This window comes from Anastrepha obliqua, chromosome 1, assembly GCF_027943255.1.
Source record: "Anastrepha obliqua isolate idAnaObli1 chromosome 1, idAnaObli1_1.0, whole genome shotgun sequence".
NCBI classification, from domain to species: domain Eukaryota; kingdom Metazoa; phylum Arthropoda; class Insecta; order Diptera; family Tephritidae; genus Anastrepha; species Anastrepha obliqua.
In genome coordinates, this window is record NC_072892.1 from 127225507 (window position 1) to 127244619 (window position 19113).

The 19113-nt window shown below is 39.7% G+C and overlaps 1 protein-coding gene across 1 annotated transcript in view; it reads left to right on the forward strand.

Moving 5' to 3' along the window:
* Positions 1 to 4655: 4655 nt before the first annotated feature.
* Positions 4656 to 19113, forward strand: part of LOC129237184 (uncharacterized) — an 80839-nt gene continuing 66381 nt past the window's right edge. Inside the window, exons 1-2 of the mRNA XM_054871698.1 lie at positions 4656 to 4686; positions 5730 to 5944. Of these exons, the coding sequence (XP_054727673.1) occupies positions 4656 to 4686; positions 5730 to 5944 (246 nt within the window). The remainder of the gene's footprint in view (positions 4687 to 5729; positions 5945 to 19113) is intronic.

Consider the following 19113-nt stretch of genomic DNA (forward strand, 5'->3'; position numbering starts at 1 on the left):
ACACCAAAAAGTTATAGCAAAACGTCTCACGATCAGCTGCATACGACTTGTGATAGTTTGCCGAACCATCTTTGTAGTGTTGGGAAAGTTAAGGCGACAGATTTACATTCAATTTATGATATGTGAAAAAATTACATTCCAAGCCTTTTGCATCATTTTGTTGCGATATCCCCGTTAAGAACTTGTTTAATGGTTATTTACACCAAGACCATATCCGGTCCGTGTGTTTTAAGAACCTTATTTGGTTGTTGACATCTAAGCCAGGTAGTTGTTCGAGACTCACAAGCAGTGTTGACATTCCAGGGTTGATATTCCCTCCTTTCATTCACGAATGAAATGGGAATGGAAATTGGAAAATCGTTTATTTGTTGTTCGGTTGTTTACAACTGTCGCAATGTGTGTTTTGAGGGATGCCCATTTTTGCTGCTTATTTTCTGATAGACCAGAAGTCAGTTATCGCTGTCGTTTCACATTTATCAATGTTGACGTTTGTTTGTGGTGGTATACTAATTTTGTTTGTCGTCTGGTCTCTCCAGCTACAATCCGCGATTTGGATGTATTTTTAGATAGTTGTATTCTTAATTGCACACAGTTGGGTGAATACTGATTCTGCAAGAACTTAATTCATGACAGATCTCCCTTTTACCAGCTCATCCGCTTTTTTGATACCTTCAATGTTCCGATATCCGGAGACCCAGATTAAGGAAGCGTTATGGTTTTCAAGTTACTAAGGCTATTTCTGCTTTATTCCACTAGCTTAGAGGCTATTGTAGCCAAATCCAGCGCTTGAATAGTATAGTATAGTGATATTGCCCTTAAAAGAAAAGACAGCGATTAGTAACCTAAAAGCTTCCCCAATCGCCAGTATTTGCGCCTTGATGACACTACAGGCCGTACAGATTTTTCAATTTTAGGTCTATCAGAATATATACCCGCTCCAGCACCACAATTTCTTTGAGAGCCATTTGTATAGACTCGAAGGTTTTAGTGAGAATCCCTTATTCCATTCCTCTTGAAATGGAAAGAGAGTGGCACAATTCCTTTTGAATATTACCGCCGGGACGATGCAGTCAATTCTCTCCGAGTTGTACTGAGTTTGTCGCAATAATAGACTTGCAAGACCATCAGTTTTTTCTTCGAAGACGTCGCGGGCCAAACGGTTACTGTGAATGGTGAGCGCTATAGAGCAATGATCAACGAGTTCTTTTTGCCGCAACTTGACGAATTCGGATTGGAAAACATGTGGTTCCAACAGGACGGTGCAATGGCACACACTGCACCTGCCACAACCGATATGCTGAAGGATGCATTTCTCGGGCGTCTAATCTCCCGTTTTGGCGATTTGCACTGGCCAGCAAGATCGCCTGATTTGACCGCTCCAGACTTCTTTTTGTGGGGCTTTTTGAAGTCGCGGGTTTATGTCAACAAGCCTCAGACTCTTGCAGCTCTTAAAGACAATATCCGTCAAGAATGTGAGGACCTATCGCCGGAAGTTTTGGCCAAAGTGATGGAAAATGCCATAAAAAGGGCTCAAATGGCAATCAACTGTGGCGGCGGCCATTTACATGACATCATATTCTCGACTTGATGTAAAAAAAATTAAAAGACTAAATAAAAAGAGACCAATAAAAACAAGAAGAATAAAATTTTTTATTTTTTTTTTAAATTACGGCCAAAAAACATCGCAAGGTTACTTTTGCGCCACCTTGTATATGTATTACATAAAAAAACAGCAAAATAATCATCTAAAAGGCAAATTAATGTGAAGACCGTTTGCATTGACTTTTTCACTCATTTGCGCACTTACTGAGTCTCATTTTGCGAAGGTTACCCGTACCTCTCCATACACGATGTTCTTAAAAGAGCGCCACACGAATGGCTAAACTCAATGCGCTCAAGAGAAAACAAAAAGAAGCGATGTCTCCTGCTCTTTTTCGGTTGTGTTCGCGAACAGAGCGTAAAGAATAAAACGGTCAGGAATTCTTTGCATGCCATGCACCAGAGACCTGCATGGCTCATTGTTTTCTTGAGTTGTTTATACGCTAAATTTCTTGCTCACATTCAGTCAATTGAACCAAAATATTTGGTCAAGTGCAGTCAGCTCATGCAGGCGAACGCGTAGTTCAGCTCAGTCAACACGTATGATCTAATATCTTCACCTCAAATCTAATCATTGAACAAAAAGCAGCATTGAATGAAATTAGCATCGGCCTTTGCGTTCAAACGATCGAACTTTTTCAAAGAAGTAATTGTCATTATTGTAAATAGCACATGTTCGAGCAAACGAGCGTTGGCGTACAATGTACGCTGTAAATTGCGTTTCGTATTTGAAAGGATGAGTTGGTTTCAGCCGTTGTAAAATAATGTCAAACGATTTTATATGTTTTATTATAAGTTTTAAGAAAAAAAAAAACAAATATGAAAATGTAGTGTTTTTGCTTTAAAATTTTGCTTTTACTTTGCTATCGTTACATGCAAAAACTCATACGGGATCATATGTGTTCAAACCGGCTCATTTGGCTCTATAGCCCTTTTATTCTTGCTCAAAAAAATGAATGTACAGCCGAACGAGCAAATACCCGAAACGGCTGCTATGAAGACGATTGGTGATAACATCGGAGAGCTAAAACGCAGCACATGGTTTGATTGAGCTGAAATAAACAATGACAATAACTTATTTGAACAAGTTCGATCGTTTGAACGCAAATACCTGTTTTTTTGTTCAAGCGAAGCGAATGAATGTTTTACACTCAGCCGGTGCAGTTCTCTGCTATGTACACATACTTTTTTATTAAAATGCCGTAAATTGTAAAATTTTTCGAAATTCAAAAATCCGGCTCGACAGACTATAACAACAAATTTATTTTATAAGAATTTGTTTACTTTTTACAGATCCATCAACATTCAAAAGAGAAATCATACAGACCGTGGAGCAACTTCTTTTAATTGTACTTTGGATCACGTGATTTTTTATATATTATATTGTACTAATTTTTGTAAAGAAAAATTGAAAGACATTTTTTCATAAAGTTTAACAATGGGCAAACATTATTTTTTTATTTCTATTGTTATCCCTTCTAATATCAATTTTTCCTTTAGCGTATGTTTGGCGCTGCTGAACGTATGTAACCCTTTAATATTCATTATTTTGGTATGAGAGTACAGCTCACTGCCTAAAAAAAACCATACAAGTCCGATATTCAAGCTGTTTACAAAAATTAGGAAAATCATGTGCCACTTGTAGGCGGCATAAAAGTGGGCCCTACATTTAATTTTTAGGACAACAGCAAGACGCATACCCCAAATATGTGAAGGAGTGCGGTCACGCAGACAACAAAGAATGTAACGCAGAATCAGTCATCTAACCTTTTCTTAAATAATTTGTTCCTAATGAAAAAAAAAATTGAGCTGATCATTTTTTGACATTTACGCGTTCTGTTGCTTAGACTAAGAGTTATATTAGATGGTAACTAAGTTCCCGCTGTTTGTCAATAACATATGTGAACATATGGTAAACAAACTGCTTCGGCACATTAGTGATTTTGTTTTGGTATCAAATACTTCTGGTTTTGTGCAAATGTCTGATTTTGTGCCGAATATTTGTCATTTGCGGGAAGTGTTGATTTTTCTATTTCATTCGGAAAAAGAGTTTATGGAGATGCTGCTTTAAGTGAAACAATGTGCCGAGATTGGTTCCGTCGCTTCAAAGACGGTGATTTTAATGTTGACGAACGTCCGTGTGAAGGAAGGCGAAAAACCTCCGAAGACGCTGAATTGGAGGCATTGCTCAATGAGGATCGGTATCAAACGCAAGAAGAGCTTGCTTCAGTGTTAGGAGTTACCCGCCAATCTATCAATCCATTTCCAAGCGATTGCGTGCTTTGGGAATGATTCAGAAACAGGGGACTTGGATTCCTTTTGAGTTAAAACCAAGGGAAGTTGAACGTCGATTTTTCGCGTGTGATCAACTGCTCCAGCGGCAAAAAATGAAGGGGGTTCTTCATCGCATCGTGACGGGTGATAAAAAATGGATTCATTACAGCAATACAAAGGAAATAAAGTTATGGGTATTGCTCGGTCATGCTTCGTCGTCGCCTCTGCCGAATATTCACGCTGCGAAGGTTATGCTATGTATTTGATGAGACCAAGTTGGTGTTATTTATTATGAACTGTTAAAATCAAGCGAAATCATCACTGGGGATCGGTATCGACTTCAAGTGATGCGATTGAGACGAGCACTGCGCGAGAAGCGGCCGCAATACGCAGAGAGGCATGAAAAAGTGATTCTACAGCATGACAACGCTCGGCCTCACGTTATTAAACCCGTTAGAATCTATCTGGAAACACTGAAACGAGAAATTCTACCAGCAGTTCCATTCATATGAAGACATCACAAAATGGCTTGGTCCGTGGATAGCCTCAAAAGATTAACTGTTTCCCCGCGACGGTATACGAGATCTACCAGAAAGATGGGAAAAGTAGTAGCCGGCGATGGGCAATACTTTCAATGATTCACTTATAACCATTTTTTCAGAATAAAGTTGTATTTTGCTCAAAAAAAAAAAAAAAAAAAAAACAGCGAGACCTTGGTTGCGCACCTTGTACTTAAAAAAATGCATATTAAAAAGAAAAAAAAATTGTCAATATTGGTCAAAATGTACTACATCATCCATAAATATCAAGCGCGTGAGTTTAAAAGAAATATATAAAATCCATGAAAAAGAATTTCGATAAAAACCAACTGACCATCTGAGTTGTTATATCTCTCTCCTTTTGTGGGATAACATAAAAACGAACACTCAAACCCACAGCCAATTTCCTTTGTCTTCAAGCGGAGTGTGTAAAAATTTAACATGTTCTGGTTATTTGCAATTGTTAACATATTTTTATTATAAATATTTATGCACTTTACGTATCAGCAAAAGAGAAACAAAAAAGTTCAAACAGAACATCGGTTTCCATGTTCAAAATATTGTAATCGCTTCAAAAGGATTAGGCCTGTCAATGCGGCTTTAGTAGTGAGACAGCAATTTCAATGATTTTTTAACTGTATTAAAAATTAAAATGCAAAATACATTTATTTCAAATGTAAATCATTTAAGCTACGAGGTAAACAAATCAATTTGATTATTAATCGCCCATAAATCACCCACAAGCATACAAAATAAATATGAGCTGACATGAATTTCAGCACAGCGGCGTTTGAAGCTTTTTGCGATATTTAAAAAGTGTCAAAATTTTGGATTGCAAGTGTAAGAAGAAAAACGAAATATTTAAATAAAAATAAAAATAGCAGTAAAAAGTAACAACAATAACTGCTGTACGGCAAAGAGCTGGTGCAATATTTTATATGAAATTTCATAATATGGTTTGCACGGCCACGGGCTTTATGTTCAAATTTTGTCGCTTAAAGTAAAGCGCTAAAAACAAGTTTTTTATACACTTGCGCGCACAGGTGTACACATATGTACACACATGTATATTTTTATATGAACCCATAAATATTTAGTGAAAAAAAGAAGAAAATCGTAGGAAAAAACTGTTACTGCATGCGAATTTTTTATGACACAAATTTTTCAACTTTTTGCTTCTATTAATCTTCATTTTCCGTTTTTGTTTGTCTCTTTCTCGGTATTATCTACTATGGAAAAACGAAAACGAAAAAACGCGCAAACAAATAAAAATTACAAAAACTTGCACAATGTAAACAACAACAACAATAACAACAGCTATCGTTGAAGGCGCACTGCGAAATGTCAATTTAATCATCGAACCACCGGCGGTCAGACGCGGCCAACATGCCATCGTACGCTGTCTCTATGATTTGGAAGGGACGCCACTCTACTCAGCCAAATTTTATCGCGGTCAATTGGAGTTCTATCGCTATACACCTGGTGAATTTCCGAATACGAAAGTTTTCCCATTTCCCGGCATACATGTCGATGTGAGTATACAATTAAATATCCATACATACATACATATATGCATACATACATACATGCAAACTTACGTGTATTCATAGTCGGTGATATTGTTAGTGTGCATGTGTGGGTGTACGTACAAGTGTGAGCTCTGCCAACATATCAATGAATTTATCTGCTTTTGATTCCCGCACGTATTGTGCACACACACACACGCACATATGGATGTACGCATGTGTGTGTGTAATTGGTATGTGGCATGTATGGAGATTTTGTGCCTTTGTTTCCAGTTCACTTGTATGTGTTTGTATTTGAGTTTTTTTACGTATGCATGTCCAGGACAATTTTTTTCAAGCTGCAGTTTGTATCATTTCAGTTCGGTATTTTTGTGGTATTTTTATGTGGCATCGGAATGGAATTAAAAATGGAACTGTAAAAGGCAAAAAAAAGACAGAGAAGATGCAGAAACGAATAGCTTGAATTTTTTTTTAAATAAACTTACTCCATATAGTGCGGGTGCACACTAATGCCAACACTTTTGAAAGCAACCTGTCCATGCAAACATATGGAGAATTTTTAATTTATTCAAAATTAAAGAAATTATAAATAAAAGCTATTGAAATTGAAATGAAATTTGAAAAGGTCAAGCCAAGGAGCACCAGGAGATTTGCGGGCTCCTAAAAAAGTCAGGCTAAAAAGCCCATTGCATTTAAAGCTCTGGAAAGGGGGTAGATAGTCAAGGAGGGAAGGAGAAAAGTATCAGAGAAAGAGATAGGAAAGAATAGAGACAGAGATAGAGATAGTTAGTCCTGTGAGAATTTTCCAGATTCTTTGGCAAATCTGTAAATATCCTCCAGTTTTAGAGAACGAATATTACTCATTCTCATGTCATCGGAACCCAAAATTCATAGCCTTCCTCTAGCAAAGGCAGGACACTCACAGAGAAAGTGCTCAGTGCTATCCGCCTCCTCCAAGCATGACAGGCATACCGGGTCCTCAATGATTCCCATGGTGGTCATATGCTGGCCCCATGCGTTGTGTCCTGTAATGATGCCGACCATCAACCGAATGTCTTTCCTTCTAAGTTTTTGTAGAAAGTTTGATAGTTGTCTGTTCGGACTTGTCACAAAACACTTTGCAGTTCTGCAGCGTTCTCGACCGGACCATCGCGCATTATGTAAATTGCCTACATAATCGCTGTTCCAATTCATGATTCCTGCGGAACTGATTCCGATTATTGGCTCTGGCCCCTGTGGAGGCACCGCTGATCCACGGTTGGCCAATTCGTCGGCGATTTCGTTTCCTTGAACACCGGAGTGACCCGGAACCCATATAAGTACAAACTTATTTTGTGTTGCGACAGAATTGAGCTTCTTCTTACATTCTTGAACAACCTTTGAGGTTTACTTTGCGTTCTCCAGGGCCTTCAGTGCAGCCTGACTGTCATTGAAAACTCCAATCTGTTTCCCGCTCCATCTCCTCTCGATTATCCATTCGGCTACTTTCAGGAAGGCAAAAACTTCTAAAAGCTATTAATAACCCGCCCACCAGTTAGATATCAAATGTTTCATTAAAAACATGCGATATTTTTAGAAATAAGTGCTTGCAAAGGATCTGAATTTTTTGTTGTTGTTTTTTTTTTTGAAGGAGGTAAATCAAAATATCAGAAACATTTCAAAGTTGCCGTCCCACCAATGACCTGCGGGGCACGCTCCCACTAATACCATAATAATCCCACACTGGGTTAATTCTACCCTGGAACCTGGAAAAAAATAAAACAAAAAATCTAAGAATCCAACATGGATTGCGGTGCGGCGCGGTACATTCGAAATACTACAAAACTTTTGAGCCCTTTGGCCTGGAGAATCGGCGAAGCCTTTTTCAAGCAGCGGTTGACGGGATAAGGAAGCTTGCGAAATAATCAGAAATCATCCAAAGAAACTGTCAGAAGCACGTACTTTTTCAAACAGTCAAGCAGACATCTTAGCTATAAAGTCACCAACAGACAATTCAAAAATCGTCAGACAATGTGAAGCAGAATTAAATGCCTTAGCACGCACGACATACTATATGTACATCACTCTCATCTGGGTCCCTGGGCATAGGAGCATAGAAGGAAATGAAAAAGTTGATGAACTGGCAAGACAGGGAGCTTCCTCTAGAGCATCCGAAGTTATAGCAGTGAGCTGCCTCCAAACTGTATACCAAAGGTCTTGCAATTCCCCGAAGTGTCTTACAACTCCAGAAGCTGGCTTTTGACAGATGGACCATAACCGATACCTGCCAAATAGCGCAGGAAACGTGGCCAGCTTACAACAAGTCCAGAGTTGATGAGCCAAGAACAGACATCTTCAGAATTACATCAATAATAGATGGCCACCCACCTATCGGATACCGTCCTAGGAAGATGGGGTAGCCGTATAGCCAAAGATCTAGAAACAGAAACAGCGAGACAGAAGATTCTAGATTGTTCCACTATCTGTGTGAGTGCCCAAGTCTGCGTGCTCAACGCCATTGAATGGTGGGGGAATTCTCAATGAACAACTTGGTGGAAATGGCAGGAAAGAAAATAGATGGCATAGGCAGATTTATAGTCAAATTAAAACTGTTTGACTAAATAACGGCAGTGGCTCTAGGATGAGTGTGGAAGTCACTTAAACAGCACCTCTTACAACCAACCAATCAACCAAATTTTTGAAATGTATTTATTATCCTATCAATGCCTTTTAAATTCAATCTTTTTTCGGTTGGGAAACCTACTTTAAAAGCGAGAGAATTAAACATTTTTTAAGATTTATTTTTAAGGGATGAAAAAATTTGTCAGTTTCGGAAATTTTACAACATTTTGTACAGCGTCCGGTATGCTTTTCGTGGGTATTTAACGACTTCGGTTTTACCCCACGGCGCTACATAACGCAAAAAGCATTTACGGTATTAATTGATAGTCTAATTGATTACACTAGCCTTCTTGCGACCTTGATGGATTTTGAGATCTATCGTAATTTGAGTCCGGAATCCGGTTACAATGCAACTCTACGTCGGGCTAAAAAGGTCTACCCGCGGTTGGATGTTAAATCTCAACTTCTGTTACCAACAGCCCATGCAGGTCCGTCCTCACGAACATGTTGAGGCGTTCGGAGTTCGCCTCCGGCTTCTCCAGATTTAAATTTGCAGTTAGAGTTCATAGCCGAAAGCACTACCATATAGTTCATCTGGTGAGCTGGGAAAAAATACCCCATACCATACAAAAAGCACGCAAACCTAACTAAGCCCAACTCTTAATTAGTCAACTCAATGCCCAAAAGTATTCGCCGTCCGAACGACACACGCGCATACTGACCAAATAATTCAGCATTCTGACTCGTGAGGACTCTATCAATCACATCATACCGTCGTTCGGTCTATCTTATTCCCACATCTTTAAGATTTCTCAAGTCTGAGTACATAGGATATTTGCAGAGGACATGCAACTAGTCCTCCGGCATTAAGAGGCATATGTCGTGTAAGGAGGAGTCCCGGCTAAGGAGAAATCTAAATTTTGGACAAATGAAACGTCTCGAACGTACTTATATGACCCAACCGTTGAGTCTGTTGTCACAACGTTCTTGTCACCTACTTGCCACCTACTCATTACACACATACCAAGGAACCATTTACACTCCAAATACCCCCTTTCCACATTATTGTCGGACGTCCATACGTCCCGCAATCTCATTAAAATGAGCGTACGATAGTGACAAATTAGGTATGTTGATATTTTTTTGCAAAAATTTTGATCTAAAATAAATTGTCTGTATTTGAAGACACCAGTAAAAAAACTGACTAATTTTTTTCCGTTGAAAATCCTTCGCACCATTTAGAACATGAACTATTTCAGTAACACACTCAGAAAGTCCAAGAAAATGTTGGATTGCTTCCTTCTAATTTAAGTTACATAAAGAGCAGGCCATTAAGCGTAATGCAATTACTTCTGGCTTTAAAAATCCGTGAAACTTAAAATTTTTGTATATCATCTTTAACATAACTTTGAATTTTGATGGTCCAGTTCTTCTTACAAATTGGATGTCAGCGCTTTTGGCGAATCTAAGTAGGGCTGGGAGCTCCGCTTTTGAGACGTCTTCCAAACCCTCAAACAGTGGGGCTCCCAGGCATCTTAGTCGCGTTTTTTGTAATGCCGGACACGCGCACAGAATGTGTTCTAAAGTTTCCTTAACCTCTTCGCTGCACTTCCTGCATTTGTCGTTGCTAGCAATCCCTATCTTGAACGCAAGTTCAGCCAATAGATTATGACCTGTCAGCATACTTATGATAGCTCTGCAGCCCTTTCGCGAAAGTGTAAGTACGAATTTAGTCAGTTTTTTGTCGTTAGTTCTGCACATGACTTTTGCTGTTTTGCATGTCGTCAGATTAGTCCACCTAGCTTCCACTCGCCTTTTCATGTAGTTGTCCATTTCATTGTATATTGTATTTAGTGGCTTTGGTATGTCGCCCTCTTGTTCAGATGGTAGTCTAACAGCATTAGCACTAACTTTTTGCTATCTCATCTACTATTTCGTGCCCTATAATGTGACCAGGTACCCAGTAGATATGCAGCCTACTGTTTGCGGCTAGCCTTTCTATGGCCTCCCTGCTCCGTCGAACATTTTTGGACTTAATACAATGTGAGCTAATTGCTTTTATTGCTGCTTGACTGTCCACGTTAATAGTGTTAATATAATTCAGAAATATTTCGCTGTTTTCTGCCCGCTTGCTCTTTTCGCCATCTTGTTTCGCCCCATTTCAAATTGTAAGCCAATTCTATTTGATTTAAAATCTTAGCCCAGCAAACACGTTTTTTAAACTATTTTTGCTAAGAGTCGTGGGAGCCTCATGGCTTCATTTGCAAAGATGGCAAGAATGAATTATATTGAATAAAAAATTTTAATTATGAAGTTTTATGTTTTAGTTATGTATTTTTACAATATTTTCCTTCTTGAGAAATTTCAAATAGGAAGTCACTCAAAATTTTCCTTGATTTTTGAAATTTTTTGCACTGAAGGTGTTGCGTTTTTTGCCCATACAACGAATGAATTTTTTTCAATATATCGATAAAATGTGCAACATCGGGAGGGAGAAAAATTATCAAAATTCAACCAGAACTTTTAGAGACTTCAAACTTGCACTTTGCTGGATAAAAATTGAATTGATTATTAAACTGCGTACCCAAGGTTTTTTTTTAAGTTCTGTTTCTCTGGCCAGTCGTTTAAACAGGGGTAAGGTAAAGGTGATAGCATATGCGGATGACTTGGTCCTAATGGTCTCAGGTCCCTTTCAATCAGTAATGGCAGAAATTTTGTAAGGTCCTACACTCAGTAGATGGGCTGCCAGTGGCGGCCTCAGAGTCAACTCTGACAAAACGGAGTTGATGCTATTCACCAGAAAATACAAGCGACCTTCACCTTCCTTCCAAGACTTAACAAACAGTGTCTTAGTCTCTCATCGGAAGTCAAGTATCTTGGTGTAATACTTGACCCCAAGCTCCATTGGAAGCTACACATGGAAAATCGGGTAAAGAAGGCTAGTATAGCCTTTTACTCCTGCCAATCTATGTCCAGTAAAAAATAGGGTCCCAAGCCACGTGTCGTACTTTGGACGTACAACTTAGTGGTTTTGCCAATTTTGACAGTTTGGTAGGGAGTTCTTCAGAAGGGCTACAACACCACTAAACTAGAGAGAGTGCAGAGAACTGCATGTGTGGACATCACTGGTGCTTGTAGAACATGTCCCACTGCTGCGCTCAACGTTATTCTGCACTTACTTCCCGTGGATCTGCAGGTTAAATCCATTGCTGCTCAGAGCGCTATTAGGTTGAAGGAGATTGACCTTTGGAGACAACTTCCTGTAGGATATAGTGGCATCTTGAAGCAGATCTCCTCTTCCTTCTCTGGTACTCGCACTGCCCTCTCCATCCGCAAACTGTGCTTTGAGGGTTGTGCTTGGGCTATCTTTCCGAGCAGGCAAGATTGGAAAGAGGGGAGAGTCGGTACGGATATAGATGCCTCTGTTTTCACTGACGGATCCAAAATAGAGTCTGGAGTGGGAGCGGGGGTTAACTCTAAATCAGCCAGCATTTCGGTCTCCTTGAAACTGCCGGAAACAAGCAGCGTATTTCAGGCAGAGGTCTTCGCGATCCTGCAAGCATGCAGAGTGCTTCGGGATCGCTGTTGGGAGGGAGACATTAATATTTTTTCCGATATTCAAGCTGCGATCAAGGCCCTGTCGTCGCCGTACTGCAGCTCTCTTCTGGTGAACTCCTGTAAGGAGGAACTCAAACGTCTCGAACGTGCAGGAAACATTTCCCTTATCTGGGTTCCTGGGTACAGGAATATAGAGGGAAATGAGATTGCCGATGAGCTTGCCAGGAAGGTGTCGACGGAACCGGTTCCAGTTGTCCCCTTCTCAGACATCGGTGTCCCCTTGACTGTTTTTAAAGGGAACTACACATTGTCTTTCTAAAAAAAGCGCAAGACGGATGGAAGTCTGTCTCATCGTGTGCTATTTCGAAAACACTATGTCCTCAATACGATAGAAATAGTACGCTGAAGGTGATGGAAATCCCCCGCCATTAAATTTTCAAACTCATTGCGGTGTTCACTGGTCATTGGGTAATCGGTACTCATGCGTAGAAGCTTGGAATTCCGTACAACCCCTATTGCAGAAGCTGTGGCGATCCTGCAAAGAAAGAGACTGTGGAACAATTTCTCTGCAAATGCGCTTGAGATTCCTTAGCGTGCCTTTTGGGGATGACTTGAAGAAATTCTCTAGCCTGGATCCCTTTTCTCTCTTCCACTACATCAACAGCACTGGATGGCTGTAGATAGTTGTTTCTCTTAATCTTTTCACAGGTGGTGGTCCACATTATGGTATCAAAACGCCACGTAAGTGCTACTTGAAGTGTACCTGGGGTACTCTTGCCATCTTACCTACCTACCTACCTGTTTAAACATTTTTAAATTTTGATGAAAATTTTTCGAATGTTTTATAAAACTTTGTAGAGAGTTTGAAGTTTATAATAATATGCTCCTTCTTATGGAATGGACTTTATTTTTCTAAAAAACTTTTTTATTAAAAAAAAAGGAAAGAAATATTCATAATTTGCGGTGCTTTTATCATAAATTTGGAGCGTGTCATGTGAAATTGCAAAATACATCAATACTCTTCGATAGCGTGGCATATTTTTTTAACTTTAATTACTTAATAATTTGTTTTTTTGCTTTTTCAATTATATCCAATATATTGGAATTTCTGCAGTTACTAATAACAAAAAGTCAAGTTGAAATCCAATATTAAAATTCTAAAATAACATTCGCTTCAAACGCTTGAAGTTGATCAAAGAAGAGATAAAATTCTGTTTATTTTAAAATAAATTTTTAATCGTTGCAATTTTCTTTTAAAATCTTCACAGCTGCTAGCGAATAAATTTATTTGCTTATTTTTTATTTTTTTATGGACTTCAACTAATAATACAAAATATTATTTTACAAAAGTATTATTTTTATGAAATAAAAAACCCTTTTCGAGCTGCAAAGAGCCAATATTTATTTGCCGTAGATACTCTTTTATATTTTGATATATACATACATACATACATACATGCGCAAATAGGATGCAGTTATTTGGCAAACAGTGGAAAGCTTTCGAATGCGCGCTTTATTGAGTCAGTAGAATGGCCCACGGGTGGGAGCATAGGCGACCGGCGATCAGTTATGCAAAAAGCGAACTAGCAGGAGAATACAAAGGCAAGGTTTCACGATAGTTGCTTTATGACATTTGCGAATTTGCCAGTTACGCTGCATGTATCGTTCCTTTTGCGCGCTCTCCCTCTTTCTCTCTCTCTCTCGCTCGCTTTGCCACTTACACCTGTAGTCAGCAGCGCGCTATCAACACAACCCAGCAGATACATAGGTATATGCAAATAGGCACTGCATCCATCTACTCTGCAGTGAAACATCAAACTAGGCAGAAAATTACTAGTTTACCACTAGAACGTCTTGAATGAAAAGGGCAAAAATAAACAAATACAAATATAAAAATGCTTGCCAATAGAATTGGGCAAAGTGAAATATCAGAACAACAACAGAGTTTTAGGAAATATGGGTCAACGATTGATGCCATATTTATACTTCGGCAAATAATCGAGAAATCGATAGAATATGACAAGTCTGCTTATCTCTGTTTGACACTTTAAACAATTCTGGAAATACGTGATTGGAATCCTTTAAAAAAACTGAGAATAGACAACTGAATCATATCACCTATAAATAATAAAAATCTTAACACCGATAACACAACAAGCATAAGAGGCGGTAATGAAGTATCAAAGAGTCGATCAGCAACCTCTGGGATAAGGCAAGGTGCCAGCTTAAGCGCTATACTGTTTAACTTAATATAGTTATGGATGAGATAATAGCAAAGGTCAAAAATGCTGCTAGGGGATACAAATTGAAAACGGAAATAAAAATAATTTGCTATGCGGTTGACGCAGTACTAATATCCGACAATGAAGGCGATTTACAACGTCTCCTCTACGGTTACGAAAAAAGTTGCAGAAACATTCAATTTGAAAATATTCGCACCAAAAACAAAATCGTTTACAATCTCACGACATCCACTAAGATGCAAGCTTGCGGTGTATGGCGCACCAATTGAGCAGGCTATGGAGTTCAACTACCTCGGCGCCAATTCTAAAGTCATCGCGTAAACAAACAAAGCAGCGCTCGTAGCAGGATGTCTTAGGGGCACCAAAAGGCGCAATAAGCACCTCTTAGTGCTGAGGCGAAGTCAGAATATACAAAACATGCGTGAGTTCTATACTGTATTGAGACGAGAGTGGATATGAAAACAACCGATTAGGTATGCATGTAAAAATTTTGACTCTTTCAGGTTTTACCATACGGCTCTTTATTCAAAATACGGCTCTTAGCAATTATATGTGAATAGAATGAAGGGTCTGGGAATTACTCAGTACTGACAGTTCTTTGTAGTAGACAGCTTGTAATACGTCTGCGTCTTTTACGAATCTAAGTAAACTTTGGAGCTCTATCCCCGAGAGGTTTTCTAACTTCTCATGTTGTAAAGCTCCTAAGCATTTTAATCTGGTTCTGCCTAATGCAGGACAGGAACATAGAAGGTGTTCTAGCGCTTCCCTATCTTCTAGTTCATTGCAAAATCTGCAGCTATCGTTGTTTGTGATTTCTATCTTGTTTGCGTGCGCCGCTAACAAATTGTGGCCTGTCAGCATACCTACGATAGTTCCGCTTTCTTTTCTAGACAGAGCTAGTACGAATCGGACATATTTATCTGCACTCTGTGTGCACATGATTTTCGCGGTTCTGCAAGTGGCTAGATTATTCCACCTCCTGTCTATCCGTATTTTCATGTCCGCACCGATGGCTTTGTATACCGTATTTAAAGGTTTCAGTATGTCGTTTTCTTGTTCGAATTTCCTGTAAACAGCGCTTTTGGCAATCTCATCTACAATTTTGTGTCCTGCAATGCCCTTATGTTCGGGTACACAACAGATATGCAACCAACTGGCTGCAGCTAATCTCTCTATGGTTTCCCTGCTTTTTAGAACGTTTTTAGACGAAATTTTATATCGCAGCCTTTATCGCAGTTTGCCTGTCAACATATATATTTATTTTGGAGTTGCTTGATGTCTTTGCGATTGCTATTTCTGCAGCCTTTCATACCGCAAAGCCTTCTGCTTAGAAGATACTACAGTGGTCAGGAAGCTTAAATGGCCGCCTGATGTCTAGCTCTGCGTAATAGATCCCTGCCCTACTCCGTTTACGATTTTCGAGCCATCGGTAAATATATTAAGAGTATTTGGGTTAGGTTTCATTCCTTTTTTCTACCCCTCTTCTTCTACTGTTGTTCGGAATTTATTCACCCAATTGCAATTCGGAATCATATAGTCCGTTTGGACTCTGCAACTAATAATGCCTATTGAGCTATGTCCGAATGTTTTACAGGTAAATTCGCCTGTCGCGCTGAGTATTACGGCTGATTTAGCTGCTAGGCTTTCCGCCGCAATATCAATCGGTGACAAGTTGAGTATTCTTTCAAGCGCTTCCGTTGCAGAAGTTCTCAATGCACCTGTTGTGCAGAGTGCACCAAGACGTTGTATACTTTCCATAGGTTTTTTATATGTCGGCCTTCTTAAGCGCAGTCCACTACACCAGAGCGCCGTATAGTAATATTGGCTTTACTATAGCTGAGTATCACCAGTACATTATAGCAGGACATAAACATGCTGTGTATATCGCTTTTGGCCATGTTACTAAAAGATCGCTCATCTTTCGGAGCATGGCTGGAAAAATTCCGTCTATGCCTGGCGTTAATGCCCATTCTATTTTATGGATTGTAATAAACTCTTCCGTGACGTTTGCTACGTTATCTCTCAAGGGATCGTGATCTGAGTAGTCTATGCATCCTGGAAAATGCGTAGTGACTAGATCTTGAAGTGATTCTTCACAACTATCAGTCCAGTCTCCGTTAGTTTTGCGAATTAAATTGGCCGTGGTGGAATGTTTCGATAACAGTTTCTTGAGCCTAGCCGCTTTGTACTTTCTATACTGCCACAGAAGTCTTTCCATGATTCTCTTTTGGCTCTACGTATCTCTTTCTTATATGTACGTCGTAGATCGTTATGTTCCTCCCAGCAGGATTCATTGTCTAATACGCTTCGCCTTTTTGATCCCAGTTCCTTGTTCCACCAAAGGTGGCATTGCTCTGCGTTTTAAGCGTAGGGGAGTGCATGCTGCGTGATATGCTTTATTAAGTGCCCTTGTCACCGTTCTAACACTCTCTTTCAGTTCAGCACAAGAGCTGAACCTGCGAGGTCTCCATGATTTTTGCATTAGCAATTTTCTGAACAGATCCCAGTTTGTATTTCTAGGATTTCTGAAGGTATTGCTCTTTAGCTTGGGCGTGAATGTTATTCTGAAATGTATGTATCTGTGGTCGGAGAAAAAATGCGTTAATAACACTCTCCAATCTTCCACCATCGTAAGGTTATTCGTGAAGGTTTCGAGGTGCGCCCAATATATGTTGGTTCTTAGCCACGGTTTGCTACTTCTAGGCTACTTTGTAAAATAAAAATGAATAGGGACTCCCCTCTACCCTTTATGTCAGAGCTTCCTCAGATGGTATGATGTGAGTTTCCATCGGACCCTACGACAAGCGCTAGCGTCCTTCGTTCGGCTTCCTTGACCAAATTGTGAAGCTCGTCCGGCGGTGCCTCCTTTTCGTGTGACATGTAGCAGGACCAAAGAAGTAAAGCTTTATTCTTGCAAGCTTGGATTGTCACCACTGTCAGGTCATCTGTGGAGGGATTAGTATTAAAGGGGGGACATACACTTTTCTTAACGAGTATCACTGCTCTTACCCTGTTTGTAGCGATCGGGAAGTAAGTATTGTAGTTTGGTGAGTCTAGTCCAGCCACCAGGTTCCCCGAACCAATCCATGGTTTCTGGACCAGAGCTACATCGTAGTTGACCCCTTCTAGATTCTGAAGCAGCTCAACTGAGGCTTCTTTACATTTGTGAAAATTTATTTGAAGGACCTTCAGCATCAGGCTTCGGTTCCTTCACGGGGTTGGATACCTGCTCCAGCTCACCTTCCTCCACTTCTTGTAGATTTAGGGCGGTTTCGAGGATGTCTTCTATGCCGAGATCCTGAGTTTGTATAGAACTAGTATATTTCCCATGGAAATCAGGCAATTGACATCTTGCAGAGCATCGGCATGTAAAAAATAGCAGTTGCTTATATGGAAAAAAGCAGTTACCTGACTAGTTGGCTTGAAACTCATAATAGTTGTGAGGTAGTTTACGTTCTAGTAAAGAGCCTTTCAAAAGTGACGCTTAGATGTCATTGGTGAATAATTCATAGACGGCAATTATTTTTATCATGTGATCTTTGGCACAATGGAACAACGCGTTACAATTATGGAAAGTTATTATGAAAATGGTCGATATTTAAGAAGAAGAATATCGCAAAATTCGTGATTTGATGATGAAATAATCAGCCAAGTGACTGCGTAACTTAAAGGTTGATGAAAAAATTTCAAAAAACTGTTTTTGTCGAGGATAGAAGACGGACTGGCAGACTAAAAACTGGAAGTTCTGCTGAGAATCGATATCTCGACGGTCTCAACAAATAGGCATTCGACTGAGAGTCGACTGATTGGTGGATTTTACCGGTAGTCGTGCTCATTGTGGACATTTAGGTGATTTAGTTTTTCAAGTGGAATTGTTAAAAGTCGTATTTTGATCACAAATTGGGAAACCTGAAAGAATCTAAGTTTTTAAATGTTTAACTTAAAAACAAAAAAGATCCAGGTGTGTCTTTTTAAGTACCCCTTATATTTTACTACTGGGTACGTATGCTACATAAATGAAAAAGTGACCCCACATTTTTACTTGACTTTATTGCCAGGTGTTGAATTCGCCATGGCACCCCTCACCTGTACCACCCGTCTCACCCATTTCACCCGTTGCACCCGTTCGTGGTTGCCACGCCACAATTGCACGACAGAGTCGATGATATTACTGCCTTGTACGCCAGTCAAGGATTTTTGTCGTGTGCAAAAGTCGAAGCTGCTACACACACACACGCACCAAAAAATTGATATCAGGCGTTGCAAACAGCTTTTTGCAATGCAAACTTTTCATTTAAATTTAACGGCATGCAGCGTTGCCTTAAGGCAGCGTTATTTATATGTATTTGTGCGTTGGTATGTATACAGTTATATAGCGGTATATTTACACCCCGCACTGTGCGGCAGTTAGTATTACGTACCTGTGTAAAATATTTTCGGTTCATCGTTCACGCCGCAGCAAAGAGGCAGCAAAAACCAATTGCGTCCAAGAGCGAAGTGGGAGGGGCGCTAGTGAACCGCTGCTTTTGAGTAACTTTACGCAGCTAGATTATTGAAAAAGTTTGCACATTTCGCTTCCTAGTGCCAGTTAAACCTTTCGCATGACTCGTCCTGTGTGTGCTTCATAAGCCTTCCTGTTATTGCTATGCCGCCTGCGAAATGCAAAATGCAAAACGCGTCCATCGAAAAATGTGGCATCGTCACCGCAACGCCCAGGTGTGGCGGCAGCAGTTGACACTGCCAACTGCATTTGCATTTATCTAAAATTTTGCC